Source organism: Rhea pennata, chromosome 3 (genome assembly GCF_028389875.1).
Source record: "Rhea pennata isolate bPtePen1 chromosome 3, bPtePen1.pri, whole genome shotgun sequence".
Classification (NCBI taxonomy): domain Eukaryota; kingdom Metazoa; phylum Chordata; class Aves; order Rheiformes; family Rheidae; genus Rhea; species Rhea pennata.
The window spans coordinates 108,065,778-108,092,832 of NC_084665.1; the positions used below are offsets into that span (position 1 = coordinate 108,065,778).

General features: G+C 36.3%; 1 protein-coding gene across 5 annotated transcripts in view; it reads right to left on the bottom strand.

Moving 5' to 3' along the window:
• The window catches only part of SH3YL1 (SH3 and SYLF domain containing 1), a 57,650-nt gene that overhangs the window by 30,023 nt on the left and 572 nt on the right, over window positions 1–27,055 (bottom strand). The window contains exons 1-10 of one of the 5 annotated variants that reach the window (XM_062572973.1): window positions 26,405–26,622; window positions 17,118–17,235; window positions 14,204–14,314; window positions 13,052–13,165; window positions 12,497–12,561; window positions 9,009–9,121; window positions 6,306–6,434; window positions 5,218–5,380; window positions 4,446–4,518; window positions 3,633–3,689 (exon numbers count right to left, since the gene is read on the bottom strand). In XM_062572973.1, the coding sequence (XP_062428957.1) occupies window positions 3,633–3,689; window positions 4,446–4,518; window positions 5,218–5,380; window positions 6,306–6,434; window positions 9,009–9,121; window positions 12,497–12,561; window positions 13,052–13,165; window positions 14,204–14,314; window positions 17,118–17,163 (871 nt within the window). In that variant the 5' untranslated portion in view covers window positions 17,164–17,235; window positions 26,405–26,622. Of the gene's footprint in view, window positions 1–3,632; window positions 3,690–4,445; window positions 4,519–5,217; window positions 5,381–6,305; window positions 6,435–9,008; window positions 9,122–12,496; window positions 12,562–13,051; window positions 13,166–14,203; window positions 14,315–14,846; window positions 15,072–17,117; window positions 17,236–26,404; window positions 26,623–27,055 lie in introns of those variants that run through there. The other 4 variants (XM_062572976.1, XM_062572974.1, XM_062572975.1 and 1 more) reach the window with 4 other exon arrangements.

The following is a 27,055-nucleotide window of genomic DNA, read 5'->3' on the forward strand; positions in this document are numbered from 1 at the left end:
ATGGATTCACCAAGGGGAAATCCTGCTTAACCAATCTGATAGCCTTCCATGATGGAATGGCTGGCTGGATAGATGACGGGAGAGCAGTGGACGTTGTGTACCTTGACTTCAGCAAGTCTTTTGACACTGTCTCCCATAACATCCTCCTAGGCAAGCTCAGGAAGTGTGGGTTAGATGAGTGGACAGTGAGGTAGCTTGAGAAGTGGCTGAAAGGCAGAGCTCAGAGGGTCATCATCAGGGGCGTGGAGTCTAGTTGGAGGCCTGCGGCTAGTGGCGTCCCCCAGGGCTCAGTACTGGGCCCAGTCTTGTTCAACTTACTCCTCCCTGACCTGGATGAAAGGACTCCTCAGCAAGTTTGCTGATGATACCAAGCTGGGAGGAGTGGCTGATGCACCAGAGGGCTGTGCTGCCATTCAGAGAGACCTGAACAGGCTGGAGAGCTGGGTGGAGAGAGACCTCCTGAGGTTCAACAAAAGCAAGTGCAGAGTCCTATAGCTAGGGAGGAATAACCTCAAGCACCAGTACAGCCTGGGGTCTGACCTTCTGGAAAGCAGCTCTGCAGACAAGGACCTGGGAATGCTTGTGGACAAGCTGACTATGAGCCAGCAATGTGTCCTTGTGGCCAGGAAAGCCAATGGTCTCCTCGGGTGCATTGGGAAGACTGTTGCCAGCAGGTGGAGGGAGGTGATCTGCCCCTCTACTCAGTCCTATTGAGGCTTCATCTCAAGTACTGCGTCCAGTTCTGGGCTCCCCACTACAAGAGAGACATGGAGCTACTGGAGAGAGTCCAGCGGAGGGCCATGAAGACGATGAGGGGACTGGAGCATCTGCCTGGGGAAGAGAAGGTGCGGAGGGATCTTATCAGTGTGTGTAAGTACCTGAAGGGAGGGTGTCAAGGGTACAGGGCCAAACTCTTTTCAGTTGTCCCGTGTGACAGGACAAGAGGCAACAGACACAAACTGAAACACAAGAAGTTCTGCCTGAATATGAGGAAGAACTTCTTTACTGTAAGATGACAGAGCACTGAAACAGGTTGCCCAAAGAGGTTGTGGAGTCTCCTTCTCTGGTGTCTCGACTGTACATGATTCTGTCTAACATGCTCTAGGTGAATCTGCTTGAGGAGGGGGTTGAACTAGATGATCTGCAGAAGTCCCTTCCAACCTCAACCGTTCTGTGATTCTTCTACAAGGTAAAAAGACAAATATTCAAAATGATATTTTTTGTAAAAAGAAGATTAGAAGGAATAAACTAGTAAATTTTTTTGTCCTGATTTCTATATGTAGAACTGGTTATTTCTGAATGTCGGTAGTTTCAAAGGAGCCTTGAAGTTTTCAATCCTTCCAAATCCTTCACATTCCACTGAATCCTTCTAACACTGTCATCTGTTTTCAGAATTGTAAAAGGTCTCTCTCTCTCTCTTTCTTTTAACTGAAATTTGCATTATTTCCAAGTTTCTGGAAACATAAATATGTTACTGAACATAATTTTAAAAATAAATGCATTACCTTAAGTATTAATCAGTTACATAAAAAAGCTCTACTTGCATCATAGCTAAGTATCAAAATATCAGTTTAGAAGAACATGTTTTTCATTTTACAGTTTTCTTGTGCTTGAAAGGGTTATATTACATTTCCTATCTAGATAATCCAAGTCTACGTAAAATACAATTAAAAATGTTTCATCTGTAAGTCTTGCTTTTCTTCTATGTAACAAAAAGAATCATTTCAACCCTCCTGCTACTTTTGTAAGTGCAAAATCAAAAAATTGTAACAAAAATCCCAAATAAAGAACCCTTAGCTTCTTATTATTGGCAACACAGACAAGCTTGTTACTAAATATTAAAACCTACCCCTCCACTGGCAGCTATATTTAATATACAGTTTCCTGAAGATCAGTTTTATGTACTTTTCTGTTATTCTTCCAATAACTGTCTTTTTTTTTTCCTTTTTTTTTTTTTTTTAAGTTAGAAAAAACAAGAAGTGCTGAACGTTTTTTTTCAGGTTATTGTAGAACATTAGTCGTACCAACTAATCCTGCAATAAAGATTGGCTAGTACAAGTTTGGATTGCTAGGCAGCTCTCTTGAAATCAGCTGGACTATAAGGGGCTCTAAACTGTTTCAGCATCCCATCAACATGCACGTAGGCAATGGTGCTAGCATACAAGCAAAAGAACTGACTTGAATCTTTTCTTGGAAAAGAACAACTATTTAGTCTTCAGAGACACATAGCACTTCTACAGATACAGACAGTATGTGAAGTGTTACTATGCAAATATAACCTGCAATGCAAGGCAAAATATCCCATTTTAGGTTTGTAATGTAAATGAAATTTTTCCATGAGACAGCATTTCTTTCAGAAAGTATTGTTTACAGAAGATCCTACTGCATCCTGATCTTTTGTGTATTTCTAGAAATCTTTAAGAAGCTGCATATATCTTATCTTACATTTTTAGTGAAAATCTCTAATTGCATAAACCAAAACACATTTATGAGTTTGGCCGTTTCCAGTCATTCTGAGTTTCCATTTGAGACAATGGAAGTTAAATACTAAGTTAAATCACAGCATTCTGTTAGCCTGATTTAGACTTTTATTGTGATCAACTATCAAGCTTCATTTTAACCCTATTTTTTCATATAAAGAGATATTTTGTTATATTTTCAAATTGTGTACATGATAAAATGTGCATACATATCCAAATATTTATACTCATATATGTATACACAAAAATATTATACGCACACATATATATCTAACATACAATGCCTCAGTCTTGGTTTTTATCCCAGCAGAGAGTAAGGTATTTATCAAATGGGTAATGTATTTTATGGGAAAAATAATTCATTTTTTTTGACTTTAAAATGGCTAACAGTCTTTTTCCTGTGAAAGATAAGACATTTTTTTAATGGGAAAGAACACTATGGAAGCTAAATGAACACAGTCACTCGATTGTAATGTTTTTCCTAACAGAGACCCTAAGATGATGGGACCCACAGTCCCACTGTGAATACTACAGAATCAGATTCTATATTAATTAAAGCTAAAACTGAAATTGTCTGTCTTTTCTTTAAGCTCAAGGGAGAGTCCGAATTGCACTGAACAAGCAATAGCTTTTTGGTATAATGCAGAGTTATCTCAATTCAGTACAAAAAAAAAAAAAAAAAAAAAAAGAAGGGGTAAAACTGAAATGGAAATCTATGTTTATGCCAATGTAATCAGATACGACCTGAGGAGGTACTTTTTAATTAAAATAGGAGTTATCATGCCTTGCATAAGGTCTTGGACCCAAGTTTGTTATATCAGCTTTCTTTTTTACTTCAATTAGGATCAAAAGTGAAACACTTTTACTACATTCAGTGCTCTTTTCAAGCACGCTGAATAAAGAAAAAAGATTTCTGCCATTCATAAAAAGACCACAGGACTCATCTTTGATGGAATTTAAAGCCAGGGAACATGAATCACTTTTATGAAATATTTTCAGGAGTATGCAAAGGAATCTTATTTTAACATGTGGATAATAAAGAGAAATACCCACGCACAGATGCTAGATGTTTTCCAGATTACTTACACAATTTCTCAGATTATTAATAAAATAGGTGTGATTTCATAAAATAGGCACAAGCTCAGTACTTACCCACAGAACCATAATCATTTGGAAGTTCAGGATAAAGTTTGTTTGAATTCTTTTTAGCTGTAAGAGAAGATTTAATAGCAAGTTACCCAACATGACAATGTATAGTTATATTATGTACACTGCTTTTCAAATACATGTTAAATAGTTAGAAAATGATTGAAATTATCTCAGGAGCAGTGCTGGTGAAAGAAATAAGGACTGTGCTTCACATCCTTGTCCAGAGAAATACATCAAATTAACAACAGGAAGGGCAGTAAAGCCTCACTTCTGATGAGAAAACTTTGGCAAATAAATTGGTACAGAGCCAAAACTCTGCCTGCCCGGCTCAACATTTAGAACTCTACCCACATATTCAAAGATGAAGACAATCTGGAAGGGAATCTAGTTTTCTATAAACTAGAAGTTTTTAGTAGGATTATTCTTTTTGCTAAGAGGTTACATTGTACTAAAGGTGCTTTTATGTGTACAATAAACATTAATGCTCCCTTTGAGCAATTAGGTATTTTTGTACTACATGAACACTATTTCTGTAGCAAAACTGTCAGACAGAAAAGGTTCATTATAGATATCTGCTAAAGAAATGTTTACGCTACCATTAAAATGACATTAATAAATTTACCAAAAGTTGAAGAAAAAGCAAACTTTACCTTTCTCACTCATGAACCATAACAACCTGTGTTTGTCCAAGGAAGAGTATTAAAAAATTTGAATATAGACAGGTTCTACTGTAAGAATAGTATAATGTTCATCAGTTTTAATGCTCTATTTTTATATACAGCAATAAGCTAATCTTTATCAAAAGGATCTTCTAACCTGGTGGTGGTGGCCTAACAGAGGGCTTATGTGGCTCTGGTCTTGATGATGGTCTAGCAGGTGGGTCATTTACCTAAAATATACAGATTTTAAAATAAATTGTATCACACCTGGAAATACACTGTGCAGGTATGTCAAGTTTTACTGAAAATTAGTCTTTTTCACTGAAGTTGTGTGAGTTTGAGAAGAAAACTACAAATTACAAAATTAATTTTCATACAAATTTATACATAACCGTAGGACAATTCACTGTGAAGATGAAAGTACAAGACAGACTATCAGTAACATCAACACTGCAGAAAAAAATCATCTTTTACAGTTCTCAGTATTGTATTTGTAATTATATTTATCTTAAATATGATTGTTCTAAGTTTGAATAGAAGACTGAAAAAGTAGAAAAATGAAAAGTATTCGCATTAAATCTAGTACACTCATTATTTACAGATTAACTTGATTAAGAATACTTGGAATATACTTTTCTAATCAAAATTCAGATTTGGTTATGCACTGATCTAAAAACAAGGCCATACATAGTTTAGAGGATGTAAAGCAAAAATAGCAACAAACTCATCCAGAAAAGGCTACTATGACAGTAGTGAAGAGTATACTTGAATGATCATGTTAAGCATATGAAATTTCTGCTATGCATTATATTTGTAAGCATCCAGTAGAGATCCTAGGAATGCCACATATACATAAACATTATCATTACATATGACTACAAACAGCTCTACAACAGAAAAAACCTGTATGGAAAAAGACACAGACAAACCCTTCTTTGTTCTCTTACAGCTTTTCCTGGATTATTTTTTTGCCCTTCATTTTCATACACTTCAGTGAAGGATGCTAGAGTTTCATAAAGATCTTCTGCTTGAGCAGGAAAAGGCACATCACCCAATAAGATTGCACTAGCACGAATATCCTGCCCATAAAACCTGATACAAAAGAAAAGATACCAGATATTTCATCACTATGACATTTCCTTATCTAGATAACTTCATTTGCTGCAAATGCTCCCTCACATTTCTCATACTGATAATCTATTGAGAAATGACAAAAGTAGTTCAATACTATAAATTCTGAACGATAATTACAGTAAACTTGAATGCCTACCTTATTTCATACTATTTTTCACCAGTAATATTTTTGGTCATATAGCATACACTAACTAGAGCATTTGAAAAGCCAATCACATACTGAAGAAATGCATTTCACTTTTAAAAAACCATTGCAATATATCCCTTAACAACACAGTAAAATTCCTTAATGTGCAGTAGAACAGTAAAACTGCAATTTTATTAATGGAGAAAGTTGAAAATTACTGACATGCTGTCATTAAAAGTAGTAATAGTCTTTGCTGATATTAGCAGAACCAAAGTTTTCATAAACAGAACACACAGAATTTAATAGATATTAATCTAGTTATTAATCTAGATTTTCATAGTTATTTGAAGTATTAGGATCTGCAGTATGCTGTTTCAATGCTCTCAGAGATGCCTTAGATTTCAAGCCTTAATAGGCTGCACAAAGGAAACAACAATACATAAGGAAAGGATTTTCCCAAGCTCAATATTCAGTGAGGCTCTAAACCAGATTTTATTTAAGTGGCTTTAAAAAAAATGTGTCATTATATGGTAAATTTCTTTAGAGCTATCTTCTACAATACACAATCTCCTTAAACATTCAGTATCTTCTCAATATCCTTTGTATGTTGTCCAAATTAAAGATATTTACATCCCTCAAGAAACCCTAAACTCAGCACATAATAGTCTCAAAATATACTATTTTTTTCCCAACTGAATGTTGTGTCCTTGTGTCACTATTCATTTGTTGAATATTCTACATTTGAAGGGAACTTACTTGCGATTAGTTTCTTTCCTTTCAATTAAACAAGTTCCTTCCAGAGATACACCTGCGAACAGTCCTCGAGATTTGCAGTATGTATAGACAGCAGCAGAGCTTCTCAGGGCGACATCCCCTTCTAAGTTTCTAGAAGAAGGAAAAAATTTTTTCCTGATATTCTTCAATTTGGCTTTACAACAGGAACAGCAATTGTCTTCTTAAACTAATCCTACCAGTTGTCAGAAATAATTTGCAAGCATTCACAGAAGTCAGTGAGAATTTCACTTTTCTCTGTTCTTACGTACTCTATTGAACATATTATTGGGTCATATCTGAAATCCACTTTCAGTTCTCATCTCAGACAAGATCCATGACAAAACAATTATCTTGTGTGACAACATTTCCTCTGAAGTACATGATAATGTTGCCTTGAGAATGTTCAACATTAAATCTCCTCTTGCATTCAGAAGTCAGAACTCTAACCATGAGGATTTCAGAAGACCATTAAAAATACGCAAGTCAGGATATAATATATATTGTATAAGTATATGTAAAATTCTGATTAGCTTGTTTTAAATGATCTTCCAATGATACTTATTCCACACATTCCATAGACAAATTCGTTATTACTCAAAGTTTTTTCTCAGGCTTCAAGAAATCTTTCTTACTGTAAGTTAATCTTATTTTTCTCCTGTCTGCCATGGATAGAGAGGACTGCTTTATTGCTTTCCTTTTTCTTGCAGTCATTTACGCATTTGGAGACATTATCACATGTTAGTCTTCTCTTTTTTAAACTGCTCTTCAGTTATTCTTCATAGACGCTTTAAAAAGCCCTGATTATGTTTGCTGTTGCTTTGAACTCTATCCAACACATCCAAATCTTTCTTGATTTTGTGGTGCCAAAACTGCACAAAATATAACTAAAGTCTTATAAGAGCTCCACAGAGTTGGAGGATTTCAGCATTTGTACTATACATTATCAGGTATTTTAAGTTTGAAGGGACTACAGGAGGTCATCTAGTCCAAACTCCTGCCCAAAATGGCCTCTAGCCATCTTGGTGGTGCTGCACTGGACACACACAACTTCATCAACATCCTTCTTATACTATGGGGCTGAAACTGGACACAGCATTCTGGGCTCAGTCTCTGAAGTGCCAAGGGGAATACTCACCTTCTTTCTGCTGAGACAGCCCCCTTGTGCTGTTGGCCACCATTGCTGTCAGGGTGCACTGCTGACTCATGGCTAATCTGTGGTCCTCCACAGCCATTTTCAGCAGAGCAGCTACTCAGCCTGCAATGCCCCAGCTTCTACCACTGCAGAGGATTCATCCAACCCAGGAGCAAAACTTTGCATCTATCCTTGCTTAATTTCAGAAGGTTTCCTGTTGGATCTTTCCTCCTCATTGTCTAGAATCCTCTGAACGGCAGCCCTGCCCTGAAGTGTATTGACTGCTCCTCCTGGTTTGGAGTCATCCACAAACTTGAAGAGGGTATAATACCTCTCCTCTGGGTCACTGATAAAGATATTAAATGGAAAAGGTCCCCGAGCAGATTCCTAAGGAACTCCACATGTAACTGGCCTCAAGGTAGAGCATGAATCATTTACTGCTATTCTTTGTGTCTGCTGAAATGTTTTCTCACCCATTTGCTAGATTCCCACCTAAACCATGATGTCCCAACTTGGATACAAGTCAAGACAAAGGACATCCACTCCCTTCCTCGCATCCACAAATCTATCTCGTCTGTGGAACTGGTATCATTGTATCCTCCTTTTCTTGTCTGTAAAGATGACAAATGCCATTTAAAATTTCATCATAAAAATAAAAACATCAGGACGCAAATGCCACATTAGATGAGGCTGAGGGGAACTGTGCTTGTTCAGCATGGAGAAGAGTTGGATTAGGAAGACCTAACAGCAGCCTTCCAATACCTATAAGGAGGATATAAACAAGATACAAAAAGACAGGCTCTTTTATTGCAATGCAGAGTGGAAGGACAAGAGGCAATGGATGTCAACTGAAACAGAAGATTTTTCGACTGGACATAAGGCAAAACTTTTTCATCCTGAAAATGGCCAAGCAGTGGAACAGGTTCACCAGAGAGGTCATGCCATCTCCATTTTTGGAGGTTTTCAAGATCCGACTGGAATAAAGCCCTGGGCAATTTGGTCTGATCTTATAGCTGACCTCACTTTGGACTGTTGGACTACAGACCTCCTGGAGTTCCTTGCAAACTAAATTGTTCTATGATTCTTTGCATTGAGCTGGCTTAACACATTTAAGCTTCAGAAGTAATTATTTGGTGTATTGTTCTTAATTTACTATCAGTTAGATTGAAGTGACAGAAAGTACATGCCCATAGATCAATGAAAATAATAATTCAGAGTCTGGCACTGTAGCGCCTATGCTCTTTATCAAGACTAGCCTTCAATAGTCTCTTGCAGAAGTTTCATTTTCTTTCCAACTAATTTGCTCAGAGGAAAGAACAATATTAAAGAGAGAATAAACTTCAGAACAGGTTACTTCTGCCAATGAATGCCTTTATCTAAAACAAAAAAAGGCAACAACAGACTGAAAAGGCAGAACAATATAGTCCAATAAACATAACAGGCTGCACTGTTTATGCAAGTATGTCAAAGAAAGTCTTATGAATGTTTAAGTAGCTTTGGAAACTGTTTTTCATATTTAATTCTACTTCATGTTAGGACAATATTTTACTCACCTCCCCAGAGGTCCAATTGCCACAGTAAGATTTCCTCCAAGTGTAAGATTGCCTCCTTTGGCAAAAGCTTCTACTGCTCTCTCATGATTCAATATTATTACTAAGTCTGAAACCTACAAAAATATCAAAAAAAGTATTGTACTTTTCAAGAAGAAGGTTAGAATTATATCAGAGAAGAATTTTCTGTTTTGTGGGAAAATAGGTGGAAGCATACAAGATATTTCCTTCTCTCAAATAAAAACTAACTCTATGTTTATCAAGTTTTTAAAGAAGTTAGAACCTTTCATTCTACGCTCAGTCTTTCAGGCTTCTTGCAAAGAATTCCTTTGAAACAGTTTTCATAAAGTTGATTCTTTTTCAGCAAGACATTTTGAAACTAAAAATTCATTCATTTAGTGTTATTTTATTTTATTTTTAAGTCCCAATGTGGACAACATGACAGGAACAGTTCTAACAGGGTATCTTGATGCCCCGACTAACAAATTTTTATCTTATATAGCTTTCAGAAACAATTATGAATGCATTATCAAGTGTGAATAGAGATCAGATTAACAAAATCATTTGTAGCATTCCATAATTGAAGTGATAATAAAGACAAAGGAGAACATAATAAACAAAAACTACTTATTTGTCTGTCCAAAGAATAAGCAACAACAAAATAAAATACAGATTTTCTCATTACCAAAAGCATTTTCATTTTCTTGTCAGGAAATAACTTTAATACATATATATTTATATATAATTTTCTTAAGTCTTGAATTTATGACATGTAGCCCATTTCTTCAAGAATTTAATAAAGCAAATCTCTAGAGAGCTAACAAGGTATTCTTCATTTGAATACTTCAAAAATGGGAGTAAAAAATCATTGTTTTTTGAAACACTATATTTACCTAGATTGTGATGTAAAATACATGTATAAAAGAATTTCTATTTCTAGAATTGGTATTAAGCCGATGCCTACCAGTACTGTAAAACTATACCTCTCTTTAAATTAACAAGTTTCAGCAGAACTCTGCTATAACTCTCTTTTCAAACTAGGAAGCATTGTAAAGAAAGGAAGAAAGAAAGAAAGCTTTCAAACACAAAAATAGCCCTATAAGAATCACTACTTAATTTGAAAGCTCAGTAAATGTGTTACATGTATTGGAAAAAAGAAAAAAAAACACTCAAAAACCTGACAGATGAATTAACTGGCACACCTGGGACTGACGCAGTACCATCTGTTTCAGAGTTCAACGGAGTGGATTACAGCCTTAGAGGCTTACCGTGATGGATTTTCTTTTCAAGAGATAACTTGGGTACTCAAAGACTCTTTGCGCCTGACCTTTCATCAGATGGACATGACTGAAACAGGGGTTCATAAGAATTTTCAACTTACCCCAAATTCCAAAAAATGACAGCAGGGAACACGAAAGGAAATATTAAATTATTTGGGAAAAAAAACCCACACAAAATAAAAGGAGTGGGGGGAGCAGGAATTGCCCACCAGTACCTACGGTGTAAAAGAGCTCTTTGTTATTAGCCCATGGTAACCCCCACCCTATCCCAAACGAAAAACAGCTGATGTTATTAGCTTCTGAACTATCCAGGAACAGGGAGAGGACATCATCTGGGATTCTGCTACCTCCTCTACCCATAAAGATGATCCTGAAAATCAAATTTTATATTATTTTCTCTGATTAAAAAAAACAGTGATCAGAACCTTTGTTTAGAGAATAAGCTAAATGAATCCACAGTGAGAAAAGCTGGATTGAAAGCATTTAGATAAATTTTGAAATTAGTGTTTAGTTTGAGGAACCAAATTATTTTATTGTGAAAAACATGTAAGTACTATCAATTGTGAACCTGTGATTTCTTTCTTATGGCTTATAAACATGCACAAGTACCACTGCTTAACTATGATCTGTCCTATAGGAACAAAATTTAACAATTTCCACAATGTTTGAGCTCATAACTTGCTATAATAGTGCTGAATTGGAAGTGGGGCTCCTAAGCCATTTAGATATTTCTGAATAGTATTTATTACCTAGAACAGGAAAATAAAATTGTATTACAACTATACTAGAACAGAAATAGTACTTTGGAAAGTTGAATTACTAAAATATCAAACTAAGGACACAACAGTGTTCAGAAAAAAAGTCCTCTCAGAAATAGCTTCTGTGTATTAAAATTATTTTAGTAAAAATCAATACTAAATAGTTACATTTTTAAAATATTAGATGGAGAGATTAAAGGAAGTTTCATTGATCAGTCAAAGCATCAGAAGAGTTTGTTTCATTTGCCACAAAGGGGAAAAGCATAAAAAGCCCCTGGGGCTGAAAGTCATTAATGTTTGGTAATGCATTCAGATGCTGCAGTCATGAAAGTCAAAGAAAAGCCCTCACAAAAATTAGTAATTTTGTATTAACAGCAGCTTTTAAAAAGCATACAGTAATAATGCCTAAGATCACCCAGTGAACAATGAGGATGCAATAAAATATTGATTGGTTGCTCATGATGCGAGTACTAGATGCCTGGTTGCCAAGATATGGATGGCTGGTTAACTATAGGAGACATACCGGGGGCTCGCCTGTACCACACAGCTCAGCCACGCAGAGATTCTCCCAAAGGGTAAATGCCCCTAGTAAGAGATCTTGTTGGCAGCATAACACTACATCTGATTTTCTCTTGGAAAATGACTCCTTTCAATTAGTAAAATACAAGCTAAACAGAAAGAAAATGGAAGAATGGGAAAGAACGTGGGGGCAAGGAAGAAGGGAACAGCTGGAAGCAAACTAAGATGAAGCAGTCTGAGTCCTACTGAGTAAGAAGAGAAGGGAAGCAGAAGCAGAGAGCAAATGGTCAAGGCTCAGATCAGGCAGATTTTTTTTGTGTGTGTTACAGTCCCTTGTTCGACTGTTTCTACTGGCTGGAAATTGGCTCATTTTCTGCAGGATTTCTTCAGAGTTTCTTCACCAGTTTTGATGCTCCCAAAGTGAAGGGAGCATCAAAATCAATGATCAAGTCTGAGTAGAGAATATAAATGTGTGAAGTACAGTAGTACTAGCTAGACTCTATTTTACTCTAACTTCTATTGCTTTCACTGTCCCTTGCCAGATGGAGTCCCTGACTGCTCTTTAACAAAACATTTGATACAATATTAAATATAGCATACTTATAATTAATTCCAGTTGGCTTATATGTGAACACTGATTGGAAGTCTTCCACAAGGGAAAATAATAAGTTTACTAGAAGTAAGAAAAGGAAATAGCTGTTATGTCACTTATTTTTATTTAAATATCTCCAAGCAATTAGATTGACAGGACCAAAAAAAAAAAAAAAAAAAAAAAAAACCAAAAACATTTTGACTTGTATAAATGAATTTTATAATACTTCATTTAAACAAAAAACAGATTTCAATATCTCATAGATATTTAGATCTTTGTAAATATATTTTAATTTCTTACAAAAGGAAATTGTTAACAAGCATTTTAAATGTAAAATTGTACCTCAATTCCAATTTCAAATCCACCACCAAGGCCAGCAATTCCTATTGCAGAAGGAGCAGACCAGGCTGACACACAAAACAAGACACAAAACAACAGGAGTTTTACTTAAGTTAAAAGAAAGACTCAATTTATTGTTAGAATTCAAAAATGCTAATAAGTTTTCTATTTAAAACTGCATTCACAACCCCTAGAACACAGATGCCACATAACTATACTGTTTACCCCACTAGTAGGAATGCAAGAAGTGTAAATCCTTATGTACACAAAGTCTTTATCATACAGTTGTCCATTATTGGATATTATTGATTTTTTGAATAACATTTAAACTACAGATTTTTTTACTTCACTCACACTAAGACATTCACATACTTTTCTATAAAGATGCTGAAACTACTTACACCTAGTCAACAATAGGTAGAAAATTTTGAAAACAACTTTCAAACCAAATGTTACCTACTAGGCTTCACATGTCTTATGTTGTATGCTGTGAAAAAAAAATAATGGAAACATTCTTTTAAATTATCCCATGAAGCACAAAAGAAAACATCCACTTACTTCCATTTGGAAGACGGGCTAATACAATCCCACTTCCTCCTCGAGCAGTCACCAAAAATCCAGCCTTGATAACAGACAAAACTGCAAGGCCTTTGGCTTTAGCTATTACATGAGCTGCAACAGTAAAATCATTTAATAAAAATCTTTTAAGAGAAATTCAGAGACGGGGAAAAATAAAATTATATTTAAGAATTTTGAACACAGAGTCAAAGAATCAAAGTAAAAGCTTAAAGTGAACCAGAAAAAAAAAAGAAAAGAAAAATAGTATCTGCACTCCATGAAGAACCACAAAGCTGAGACACAGGTTATATTAGCTTGCACTGACCCCTACATTGCCACAGCTAGACTGCTTCAGCTACTCAAGTTAGTTCATATAGAATTAGTTTGCTTATTGCCATGAACACTGCATGCAAATTCACCCTTAGCAAGATGAAAAGGTCGTAAAGAGTTGGCATCCATGTCTCTATGGATTTCTGGAGAAGTCTGAATTTAAATCACAGTGACATGTAGCACCTGAATCAGCTTATACCATTAGACAGTGTTTGTGTCAAAATGTGATCATCCAGCAAGTCTTATTATAGACCTCCTAGAACACAATAGTTACAAATTCAAAACCACAACCATCAGCACCAGATGAACGAGGAGTCTAGAAGCACAGAATAACAATTGCAAAAATAAGAAAGTCAGTAGCAAAAAAGAGTGCTTGCCTTTCTCAAAGGAGAAAAGTACAAAGATCTGTTTCCTTCCACTAATTTTCATATTGCTAATTCTGATGAACACTGATAGTCAAGAACTATACTTACTATTCAAGGTTCTTCCTTAAGAATGGTCATACACAGGCCACGACCATGAGAGACTCCATTCAAAGTCTCCGTTCAGAGACAAAGCTTTCCTATGCTATGCTGATATGTTATGGTTGTAAACATGCAAGCAATCTCTCTCAGCAAATAATGCCTTCTCAGCATTCAGCAAACTGAATCACCTTTACTTTCAAAATACTTTCACAAAAGTTACTGGACTCCAGATCTTCATTCCTCTTAATGTAAATGTCAGCAAAAACACAGGACACTGTTAGAGAGAGCAGGTTTTCAACACAGGGAAGAACTGGATAACAGGAGGTTTTAACTGAATCAAAAAATTTTCTTTACTCACGAGGTATGATTTTATCAGGTCCATTCCGGGAAGTTATTTCTGTAAATTCTCTTAATATTTTAGCTGCCTTTTTAGCTTCTGACTTCAAGTTGGAAGGTATAGGGTTATTCACTGCAAAACAAGAAAGAAGCAAGCAATGACATCTGTGGTCAGTTTAGGATAGTTCATGTGAAAATAAAACAGTGTAATTCGTATGGAAGAGGTTTTTCTTTAAAAATGAACAGCTGATCAAAAAACCCAGAAAACAGCAAAAACAAAAAATGGCTTTCTGAGTCAGACCAGGGTTTGTTTCTGACAGGCAGCAGATGATGTTACTTAGGAAGAATACAACAAGCTTGTTCTTTTCTGCAATCCATTCTCCTTCTGCTTCCTCAGAATCCACGCTAATTATATCAGGTGCTGGAGATGTACCCTTGGATGCCCCTTGTCAGTATTTCTTTATGAGTCTGTTGCATACAAATTTGTCTAATCTCTTTTTGAACCTGCTGATACTCTCTGCCTGCAAAGCTTCAGTAGCAGCATTTTACTACCTACTACATCAAGAAATATTATCACTTTTAAATTGATCTCCTACTCATTTCAGAGAACACCTGCTAGCTCAAGTCTCATAAAGTTTGCTGAACAACTGCAATCCACTACCTACACGATGTTATAAATAGCCACAGCACCCCAGCCTTTTCCATTTCTTCAGACAGAGTCCCAGCCTTCTTAGCCTCTCTTCAAGGCAGTTGCTCCACCGCTTTGATTACTCTAATTGTCCTTCTCTACCATCACCAAGTCCATTTTTCTTCAAACTGAAAAGCGCTGATCAAGGAACGTACAGCACTGCAAGACTGTTTCTCTGCCTTCTCTACGAGATCTCTTCCTTTAGAAAGCGCCTACTTCCTGTTGAAGCAGCTGTCAATAGCTTTTCTCCAAGGGGATCTAACACAAGCACCTCTGCAGATTTCAATTGGAAAAAAGCAAGGATTACAGATAGATTATGTTTGCTTATAAAGTACATCACAGTAGTAAAAATGAGAATACTAAAGTTATCCAAAAAATCCGTGAGGTACTAAATTTTACAGAAAAATGTTGATTTCACTTAGATCTAATAGATCTGCTGCAATTAACCAAGTACTGACCAGAATCAAGTATTATGAGTTATTAAGATTTTGCAGTATTATAAATATTAAGTCCTTAAAAATATTAGCAGCTTGTTATCTCATATGATGGCTTCTACCTCTGTAGCATAATCATATTCACATAAACTATATTGTAGTATAGTAACATTTTGCCTGCAGTTCTGCAAAAAGAGGCCTTAATGCAGATTAAAAAAAGATACAAGTCAATCTTAATTTTCAGTTCTACTAAAAAAAAAAACAAAACAAACAAAAAAAAAAAAAAACACTCAACTTCTTGTTTTCCTGTCTGGACATATCAGCACTCACTATATTGAGGTTTATCAGAAATAAACTATCCTAGTAAAATAAGCACACAGAGTCAGCCTAAAGATTCATCCAGGCTCATGTCTTGTCTCTGAAAAGTGCTAGTCATAGTATTTCAACATTTCACTGTTCTTAAATTCACAACTGTATAGAAAAAACTGTGCACAGGAAAACAATTCCCATTCAAAACTTACTTATTTTTTATTTGCGTTCCTGAACATTTGTTCATCTCTATTCTAGAAAAAACATTCTCACCAAAAGCCATGAAGGTGAGAACTAAGCACATTTTGAAATTAAGTCAATGCAGCCTGGAGAGCAACTCAGCTCAGCCTAAATGAGGATGTAGTGGCAGGTTAGCTGAGTTTCCCTCCAGACTCCATTGACTGTAATAGTTACACATCTACTTTTTAAATTGAAGTCTATCCCTCCAGTCTACTCTTCAAGCAGGAAGGGAGACTCTCAAAACAAGACATATTTTGACAGCTGAGACTTTATATTAATTCCCACCAGTGAAAGTTTGCAGCAGTATTTTGCTTTGGTGAAAACACAGCAGGTATAACATTAGAGAGCATGATAACAGTCATTGCAAAGTTGTGCAAAACTATCAATATCCCTGGGAACATACGGAAATAGATGTATAAAATGCAACAGACTCTAGATCGCAGTGAGATAACAGCTGAAACACACATTAATTCTGTCCCCTATTCCTTTCTGTTTGGTATTAGAAAGACAAGGGGATAGCCAAGTACCCATGCGCAGAGAGACAGGGGAAAGTGAAATTCTAAATTTAAGTGCTCAGGATTTTCAGGAAAATTTACAGGCATGGACAATTCTCTCAGGCTATAATGAGACTAAAACATTCAGTTGGTTTGCAGGAGTCTAGAACATATACTTCTTTGTTTCACCATGCTAAGTACTGGGTATTGGGTACAAATCAAACAGAAGAGCAATTGCTTTTGATAGATTAGAGGGATAGTTAAACTGTCACAAACTACACTGGAGCCAAATGTTTCCATCTCCACTTAACTTTGAATTTTTAAGGTCAGAGGGGAAAAATTACTAACAGGCATGTTGTAAGAGGAAAAATAGGAAGATTTTTGATTTTGTATGCAGGAACATTGAGGCAGTTGCCAAAACCAAATCACAACGCCACTCTTCGAAAGAGGCATGAATAACAGCCATTTGCATCACCAGATGAACACTTCCATATGTAGGTTTTCAACTTAACACATTTTGTAAGTCTACAAGTCTTGATTTTGGATAGAGTATTTTAATCTTAACGGACAGCAAAAAGAATTGAGTGGCAGACAGGCTGTGTTTTAACTAAAGTAAAATGGATAGTTGCATGCATGATGATGCAGGACTCTTAGCAAAGTGATAAAGATTTAGGAAAATAAGATGTGTCTGCACTGATTATTGGAGCTAGAAAACTTCATAGAGTAAAACCAAACATTAGCCAGGTTCTAGATTATAGAGAAATATAATACATTTCTGTATTCCTCTCACTCTCCTCTTCCTTAGCTCTGTATGCATTCTCTCCTTCCCCTTGTTTCTCTCTGGCCAACCTTGGATTTTGGAGGAACATCACCAATCCATTTCTTTCTTCTAAAAAGAAGCAAAAAATTTGTATTTCAAGCATGTTAGGAGCTCCATCAGTTAAGTCCACTGAAAAAACATGAGATGTTTTTATATCTAAAAGACTCTGCAAAAAAAGAAGAGTAAAAAAAGCACTTCATTATTTTCCACTCACATCTTCAAATTCAGAATTGCTTCTGGAAGATTTTGTAGTTACCAGAAAGTAGCATGTGCATGCGTACATGAACAGTTTTGAAACCAGATTTTGGCTGCAGGTTTTAGGGCAGGAGGGATGGTGTCAAATAATGATTTGCAATGTTAACTTACGGAGTTTCACAAGATCATCTAGGCTGGCTTCATGTTCTTCCTCCCTGTTTTATTCTTATGCTGGTGCTTCTAGCTATCTACAGAACAGCAGTATCATTCTAAACGTTGCATTCCCAAATTAAGGTTTTGGACAGAAAAAATGCATTACTTAAGCAAATAGAAAATCATGCATTTCCACGGCAAACCCTCTAAAAGAGTATTTTTATGCCATATGTTGTGGAGTTCTTTCACTGCCAGAGAACAAGGAAGAGAGAGAGAGAGATTCCCCACCTAGCTGTATATGGCAAGTATGAGAATAACCTTACATCCCACCCTCAAAAGAACAGCAGTCCCTTCACCTTCTGCCTGTATTACTTGTTGCCTATGCCAATATTACTTCTGCATCACTTCGGTATCTACAGGAATTCAAGCTTGCACTGTCCCTTGCTTTCTTCCTTTCTGCCACAGATTTAAGCAATCCAGGACTATTTTTCTGAACTAAAAAACAATAGGATTTGACAACATTTTAGCAGTTTAGCAGTAAGACCTACATGTTTTCAGAGGCAGACTAAGGGTGACTCTGCTAAACTGAACGGCCTAGAGTGGGATGAGAGGGAAGGAAAAGAGGAAGAGGGTAAACACTGTTTCTCAGGATTGCTGTCAATTAGAGAGTTCAAAACTGTGTCTTGTAAAGATTATTTTCAAGGAAGAGTTCAATTACTTCTACTAGTACAAGTAAGATGACTTACATTCAGACTTTAATTTAGACAGCAGCAGACACAAAATTAAAGTGACTTTACTTTTGGTAAGTGAACAAGACACAGAAAGCTTTTAACAACAACAGATAGAGTCAACAAACCAAATGATGAAAAACTTTCAGCACTGCAAACCAGCACGGTTACTCAAAGCAGCTACCATGTAAATAACGGAACTCAGAGTGGGATGCTATGGAAATAATTACTTCTGCACTACTGCGTAAAAATTAAGAATTTGACAGGATGCCTATAAGAGTCCTGAGGAACTGATGACATGCTAAAAAATAATAATTATTATTATTGATAATAGGATGCTTTAAAGCCTGGCTAGACTAATAAAGCCTTTTTGAGATTAGATTGCTACAGCCAGGCTGCAGTGCCACAGCTAAAGCTGTGGTAATAAATTATTAGATTACTGAGGAAATGGGAAAGTCTGGCTCTCTTTCTTAGGCTGTATCACATAAATTCAGGATTTTATTAACAGAACATGAGATTAAATAAGGAATACACAACAATTAATGAACAGAAGGCAAATCTTAATGGTTAGATTTATAGTGTAGATGACGCCTCATTCTTGTTGAGTTAAATTTTAGATCACTTTCATAAAACTTTGTTCAAAGCAGAAGAACAGTAAGTATTTTTCATTAAAAAAAAGCCTAAGTGGAAAAAACACACAAGCATGTCAAAGACAATCCAAAATTAGTTATTTACTTTTTGTTAAAAAAAAAGTACAGGGGAAGTGTGACTATAAAAATATTAGTCTTTATCCCAAACTACAATATAATTAAAGTGATGAAAGACTAAATTGAAGGTCGGGGCAGGATCTTGATTCTACATATTTTAATTGTTGTATAAACAGAGAAAACCATAACAGGGATTTCTGGCACATCAAAAGTAGTTTAAACTTCTGTTCACTCAAACTGCTCATTCCCCTCAAGCTTACATTATGATTTGAACTGCATTTTTTTTTCTTAAAACCTAATTAGATATTACACAAGTCTGTTGAACAAAACTTATAGAAATATCTGATCTTAATATAAATACTGTAAGAAATATTTAGAAACAAGCAGAAGTTCTATACTCAGTTTACCCCTCCAGTGACATAAATAATAATACTGTAGCACTATCTTCACTATTAGCTTTTAAGTATGCATATATAATTGTCTAGTTTGTATTCAAACAGTGTTCAGGAAAGAGGTAACAAGAAGCAATAAGACAATAATTTCCATCAGGAGCACATACTGACTGATGGATTTGGAATGCTGCGACCAGTGAATGCTCAGCTGGGAGCAAGCTTCATTCACACTGCTGCTTGTTGTTGAAGGGAGAAGATATTGAGCATATGTGAGTCAGCAACACAAACCCCATGGGGGAATATCACACCAAAATTGATTAACTGCTTAATTTGTAAGCTGATGAGGCAAGTGCGTCAGCCTCTAATTTACATTCTGACTAACAGTAATAATGTGTTGCCTGAACATTTGGTGAAATTATCTGAGCAAGGTATAATAAAGAATAAATAAAACCTTTTTACTTAGAAGTCAGAACTAATTCTCATATAACCAAAATTCTGCTGAATACAAACAGATGCAATAAAAACATGGTGGCATTATGAGAACTTGAACATCAAAAGTACAGTTTTACAAACGACTGTTGATAAAGTGGAAAAAAAGCCTAGCATGGATGGAAACTTATTGTTTCTTATTTGTATTATACATATGCTGCCCATGTATTGGCACTGAAGTATTTTGGTGGAAGTTTGTTTATTTTTGTTTACAAGCAGAAGAAAAAAAAAACAATGGCAAATACCTTCTAAAAGCTTCAGGTAATAATTCAAAATCTTCACTTAAAATAAGTCTAGAAAAGCGCAAGAATACATTAAAGTATAGCCAGTTTGCAAATATCCATGGTTACTGCAGTAACGAAACCCCCCAAAAAGTCAGTTTGAACAGAGAATGATCAAGAATATTCATAAATATGAGAACTAACACAGTCATGAAAGGTTAAAGGCAAACATTTTATGGGAAAGAGAAACCTGAAAAGCAAGACTTTGCAGTGCTTAATGATGCATTTCAGTTCAGCATGACAATGAAAGAGGTCAGCGTAATTTTGGTTTCACAAACATGTAACATCTTAGTACTGTGGTAACCAGCTCTACCCTTGGGATTCATCTGATACTCAGAGTTTCTAAAACTGTGTGCAAGATGTGTAGTGTAAGCATTCTGCTAGATAGAGAAGTAGATTTGGAGTACTGGCCAAGAAGCACATAGTAATTAGCAGACTACATTAAAGATGCCTCCCTTTGTCTCCTTCCATTTATTTTTTCATTTACTTCTTCCTATGCTTAAAGTAGTAGACAGCAAAGCAGCACAGGTCAACAAGGGGTCAGGAAAAGATCAGAGGAACCCAAGGAGGTAGTGGTATACGCTGAGAAAGAACCTGAGAAAGAGAACAAAATAGTCTAAAAACAATAGTCCCCTTTAGCTGAGACCCAACTGGCTCCTGCTGTCAGCACCTGAGCTCCATACACGTAACAGACAGAGAGTATTTCCTCGAGATCTCAAGAGGCATGAGAGAAGAGGCACCAAAAGACGCACTTTGACCACCCTCTTGGAAAGCCTTTACTATGAACAGGATGGCAACAGGAGTCTAGGAAAGCAGCAGGGGCATGAGAAGGTAGCAAACGTCGGCAGGTAGGTTCACACCAATTGTTCATGTTGTACAATTCTGTCAGCGGCATTTGGAGAAGAGAAAGTGAGACAAATGCGCAGCAGTAGGCAACAGAAAATACATTAGCGTAAGGTAATAGAAACAAAGTTGGAAAGGAGAGAATGGGCTATCTGTACAGTGTAGCCTTATACTAATTTCATGCATCTGTACTGTGCTTGCTATCACGTGGATTCCTGAAAATTTACTAGTCTTTATGCAATACTATTCCCCAACACATATGGTGTAAGTACATAGTGCTACGTGCCAGTTAGTAAGAGTTCTGGCAGGGCCCAAGTACTTCAGCAGGAACCACATGGCCTTGCAAAGTGGGAGCTGAACTGCAGTTAACACTAGAAGACTCCATATGGTCATTACTTCAGCAATTTGTATGTGCCTTTGTACTCCTAAGGGTTTTTGCACTGTGCGATGTGCAACTACCTTTTCCTCCTTCCCCATCCTGGATAACAGGAAGTTTACTGGACAGTATTTCATTACTTAAGCTCTTAAAAATCTGGTGGCGGCAGTGTGGAGGTGGGATAACAGGGCAGAAGGTGGTCTACAGAACCTGTAGCATTCAGCATACAAAACAACCAGCTGGAGGAATTTAAACGTTAACCTAAGACAGAAGGAAATTTAGAATAATATTATTTTTCTTCTCAAACATTGCTTTGGAAGCAAGTGAAATGGCACTTAAAAATAAAGCTTAAAAATTAAACTTTTATATGTTAAAACTAGACTGTTTTCCTTTATATGTTAAAACTAGACTGTTTTCCTTTATATGTTAAAACTAGACTGTTTTCCTTTGTTTTACCTGCAATAATCTAAAGCTGACTGACAACCTTTGCACAGGTAAAAACATATGAACATACTGGAGTTACAACTAAATCTACCTTTCAACGAATCAAATATGGAAAAGGAATGCCACATAAAAGAAGACAGTAGCTTCTCTAAGAGAAAAATATCCCAAAGATTATATTTTAAGTAAGAAAAATGAATGTCACAGAAAGACTTACAAGATTTTGAAGATTTGTGATAAAATTGTGGGGAAGGCTGTAATAAGAAATCATTCAGAACTTACGAAGCTTACATTTCCAAAACACATTTTTAGAAATGGTTCACTTGAGGGGAAAAAAAGAAAAAAGACAAATACTATTTTCAGAATTATCATTTCTAAAAACTTGTATGGAACTTCAAACTGCAACTGTGTACTTATTCCAAGGCAGCCAAAAAGTCAGAGACAAACAAACAAACAAAAATCCAGTCCTCTGCATTACATTTGGCTGTTGCTATGCAAATACACAGGATGAAGTCAAAATGAAAACTAAAGAATCGTAAGTATGTATTCAGGAAAGAACCACTTCAAACAGAAGCCTTTCCACTGATAAGAATTATGGAGCTAGAGAACAGGTATAGAGAACAAGTTTCTTCCTTTACTCTCACCTCTGTAATACTTTTTTTTTTTTTAATTATTATTTTTATAATGTATTAATGTAAGTTCTGGAAGATAAGACACCTCTGAAGACAACCCCAGGGAATCCAATACTATTGGAGACATACAATTGTGGCAACTCTGAACTCCTTGAAGGAAACTGCTCTATTACTCCACTGCCCCCAAACTCTGCTTTTCCTGTTAGCTAGTGTTCCAAGGTAAACTGCTCTTACTCCTTCTCAGTATAACACTGGTTTAGGGTTTTCTGTTACCACTTTATTGAAGGGGACTGCTCCTTTCTAGCCAAGCTTTTAGGCTGCTGTCTCCTAAGCACAGGGAATTTGTAAATTCAAGCCTACCAAGACAAACTAAAGTGTTAGCCAATGATCAGCCACCTCTCCAAAAGCAAAACAAAATTTATTCAAAATGCAGTAATCATAAAATAACACGTCCAAAATAAGCTTAGCCTCTGCATAGGCTGCTTGAATAAATTAAATGATATGAAATGTGATAATAGTATTTATGTCTGTTAGCTACACCAGTGTAGGTATTTTCACATATAAAGTGTCCAAACGCGTACAAAGCTTTGGTCAGAGATACCTGCCAGTGTTGGTAATCTGCCTTCACTGCTACAGCTTTTTCCATCAGTTACATATGTGCTCTTATGATGCCGGAGCTCATAAACAAAATTGAGATTGCATATAAAAATAACGATAAAAAGTCAGTTTCACTGTATGTGCATGTTTTTACTTTTCTCATGAAGAGCAAAGAACTTAACTAATCCAAACAAAAAAGGGTATCACTTGATAATAGGATATCAGTCCTCAATCACATTTTGAATCAACTATTTCCTTGAGAAAAAATCAAAGAATTTGAAAAAAACCTTGAAACACAGTCACCCACATTATCAAAAGGATTTGATGAGTTTGTTTCCCAGCAGGTTCTGTACTCTAGTCAGCTTGGAGAAAAAATCAAGTTGAGACACTGAATTTCCTCTAATTTCTTAGAAGGATGAACTTTCTGATGAGAGTTGGAATATACCAGAATAAAATGATACTGAATGTATACAAGACACTTTAAAGAAAAATGGGTTCACTTTGTATAGGCATGATGTTTTAACTAGGTGATCTTCCATTTCTGATCAGCTGTGGTATGTGAAGATAACTAACTGCCTGAGGCACAGGTGAGTCTGATGATTTGTTCTGGGAAGCACATCACATATCTTTGTTCAACCCCATGAAAAGCAGAACAGAGGAACATGTGTATACAAATCCTTAAAAATTCTTGTAACTTCTAGCAACGACAAGAACCCTAAAATCCCAAGTTCAAAGTTCTACATTTGAGCTGTAGCTTGGCATGAGGAGAAAAGGTAACCCACCCACAAGAGTTATAGGGAAGACATCAAAATACCTACCAAGAAACTAAATGTTCTCTTACACAGAATACCTCTGATTATATTTGCTGGTAATTGCTTATTCAAATGTAATCAATACAAAAGCCTTTTAAGTTGCTGGGAGGGTTATTAAATGTTGGTAACCAGAACAAAGCTCACTGGTTATGACTGGATTCTTCAAATTCTTACTTCTGAGATGCATGATGGCTGGCCAGGGGAGGGAGAATCTTTAGCAAAAGAATCTTTAGCAAAAAGAGCTACTAGTAGAGTTTGTGTTTTGTTACATGTTTTTGTGAACTAAAAACTTCTCTTTCTTAGACCAGAAATACTAGACAATATGACCAGAACAGATATAACTGGAGTACAAAGGAAATATGCAGCACCTACATGCAGTTTATACACATTATTATCTTCTATTAATCACCTGAGCCTATATTAGTGCATCTCAACACTGTAGTTTAGGACCAACGTTAGGCAAGCAAGTTACCTGCCAATACCTCTTCCAACTCAGTTGGTATAGAAGACACCCTGCTTAGTGTCACTGAACATTTGTTGTATTAGCTTTAGCTTAGTGCAAATGAAAACCATAAATCTAATTATAAGTAATAAAGCAGGGGACTAAATGAGCATTATAACACTGATACACTACTAAACCTTTCACTCAAGAATTTCCACAAGAATTCTATGTCAAAAAAGGCCAGAAAAGGAACTACACACTACATAAAGCATTTAAACAACATTAACTTAAATGTCAGAAGCACATAACTGAAACAAGTCTACTCTCCTCTACTGAAGCTGAAGTGGCCCAAGACATGAAAAAAATCCCTCAGCTTTCTGATGACAAAAAACTGACTGACACCCAATTTGTGCAAACACAGTCAGAAAAGACTATTTTCAAGGATAAAAAAAGACAGTGGACTACTGATGCAACAAGCACCAAAGGCAGTTACCTTGGGGTTAGTCTGAGACTCATGAGTGAACTCCTCTAGGAATTAGTACTACGAGAATTGCAGGCTTCTGCTCAAAGCGCTCCACCGCTCTTACCCACCTTGCCACCCAAGCCCTGCAAGATGTCTAGCTGAAACCACCAACTCCTTCTATATACAGTTATTGTAATGTGTTTGATGTGTAAACATTTGGTATGAAAGGGGCTGGGTACTGTACACTAAGCAAGGTAAGTAACATGACTGAAGTTAAATAAGAGCTAGAAATTCAGTTCTGCCTATCTCTCCTCACTCTATTATAAGTGCTGGTACGATATGTTAAATTTAGACATGGAGATATGGGCAAAATCTCAAAGAGAATCCCATTTTTGGATTGCTAATTCTATTTTCATCATGAAGAATAAGCTTCAAGGCAATCCAAGCAGGTAAATAAGTAAAATAAGTACATTGATATTTAAACAAGAAAACTTTGAGTAAAACGAAGTTGTGCTTTTAAGAAGAGAATCAAAAAAAATCCACATCACCCACCATCTTGTTTCATCTTCTCTCTAGGGATGGAAGCATACAGAGAACAAACACATAACATGACAGTCAACATGCACTACAAGGCAGCTGCATATACTACCACAGTAACCTACATGAAAAAATATTTGGGCAGTCTAACAAAATACAGATACCAGCCATTCCCTGCAGAAAATATTTAACTATCACTAAAACAGCTATGCTTGTTCTGTCCCTCCCATTTCTCCTTTTCATAGATGTCCCAGTTCCCTATGTGCTTCAGTCAAATTTAACTAATTAGTGATTCCCACAGTTAACGTGTCTTCTACAATTAATCTGACAGAAAACACTTCTTCAAACAAAAAGGAATAAAGAATGTTAAAAAAGAATCAGAAGATTAAAAGTACATGTTTGATATTTATTAATCAACAGTTTGAAGAGCTCTAGTTTCATCTAAACTCTTAGGTTGCCTTGTCCATAATAGCGTTTCTCTCAAATTAAGTCATACAGCCTATTCTCTGCTGCAGCCTTATATGGTCTCTTACAATAATGTTACAGACGTTCAGAAAAAACAGAGTTATCATACCAGAAAAAAACAGTTATCAGCAGTGAAAAACTATGATACAAGACAAAGAACAACGGTGAATTTAGTTATTGTCTATTGCAAGGGTATGAAGTTGAAATTAACTGAAAAAGATATAGATGGACTCTCTTCTACTGCTAAAGAATGGAAATGCAGAACACTTAAGGCAACAGCTTCCCCTCCTCCAAAGATAATATGAAATACTTAGTCTCAATCTTGCAGCTAGCCACACCTACACATTAACTCACCAAACATGTCTATAAAAAAGCCCCGTACAGGTGCCAATCCTGCAAAGATCTACACACACACACACAGATATACACACATATACATACTCATACACAAGGTTTTACATGAACTCCAGAGTGGTCTTTCAAAACTCACTTCCTTACACAGTCTCGCTTTTCTCTTCCTCAGCCCACACCTGCATGGCAAGGGAGTGGTAGGGAAACGTATTTCCTATATTGGTCCTCAAGCAACTTTATTTGATAGAAAGCAGGAACAGTGGCACTCAACATTACTCAGTTTATGAAACATAATAGATCTTTGTGTGAGAACTACACAGCCGACTTGTCTTACCCTTCTCTTCTCCACTAAGCCTGTATCTGATAGCTGAGCAGTATCATGGCCCCTTTCTGAATTCACCACCTTTGCATTCCTGACACCTGCAAGGGACCAGTGCTACAGCGGAGTGACACAGTGCTGAGAGAGAAGAACCGAGGAACAGTGGATATAAAACGAATGCTTCTGAACACAAACTATTTCCATTGCAAAGAAAAAAAATGCAGTTGGACAAACACAGTTATGACAAACACGTCATATATAGGCCAGTATATGAAGCTAGATAAAAGGAAATGCACAGTTAACTCAATTTTGGAGAAAATATACTTGATAAAAGATTGTCAGGTCATAATTTTTAATTATTAATCCCTCTGCTTTGAAAGTCTCAGATTCTGCACAAAGTTAAAGTTTTACATTTTTAATTTCCAAACTACATTTTGACTGAAAAAAAACAAGGCAAGCTCGTCTTCAAAGCAGCAAAGGCATCCAGCCCTTGGCCGCGCCCTGTCAGCCCCGGGCTGGGAGGGAGCCAGCTTTACAAAACCCAGCTGGAGCCGTGTGGCAACCCCGCAGATTAAAACACACACAAAGGGGAGAAAAAAATAAAATAAAAAATAAAAAACAGGCCGCTCTGGTCAGCGCCAGCCAGTGGGGCCGAAGCCACGCTGG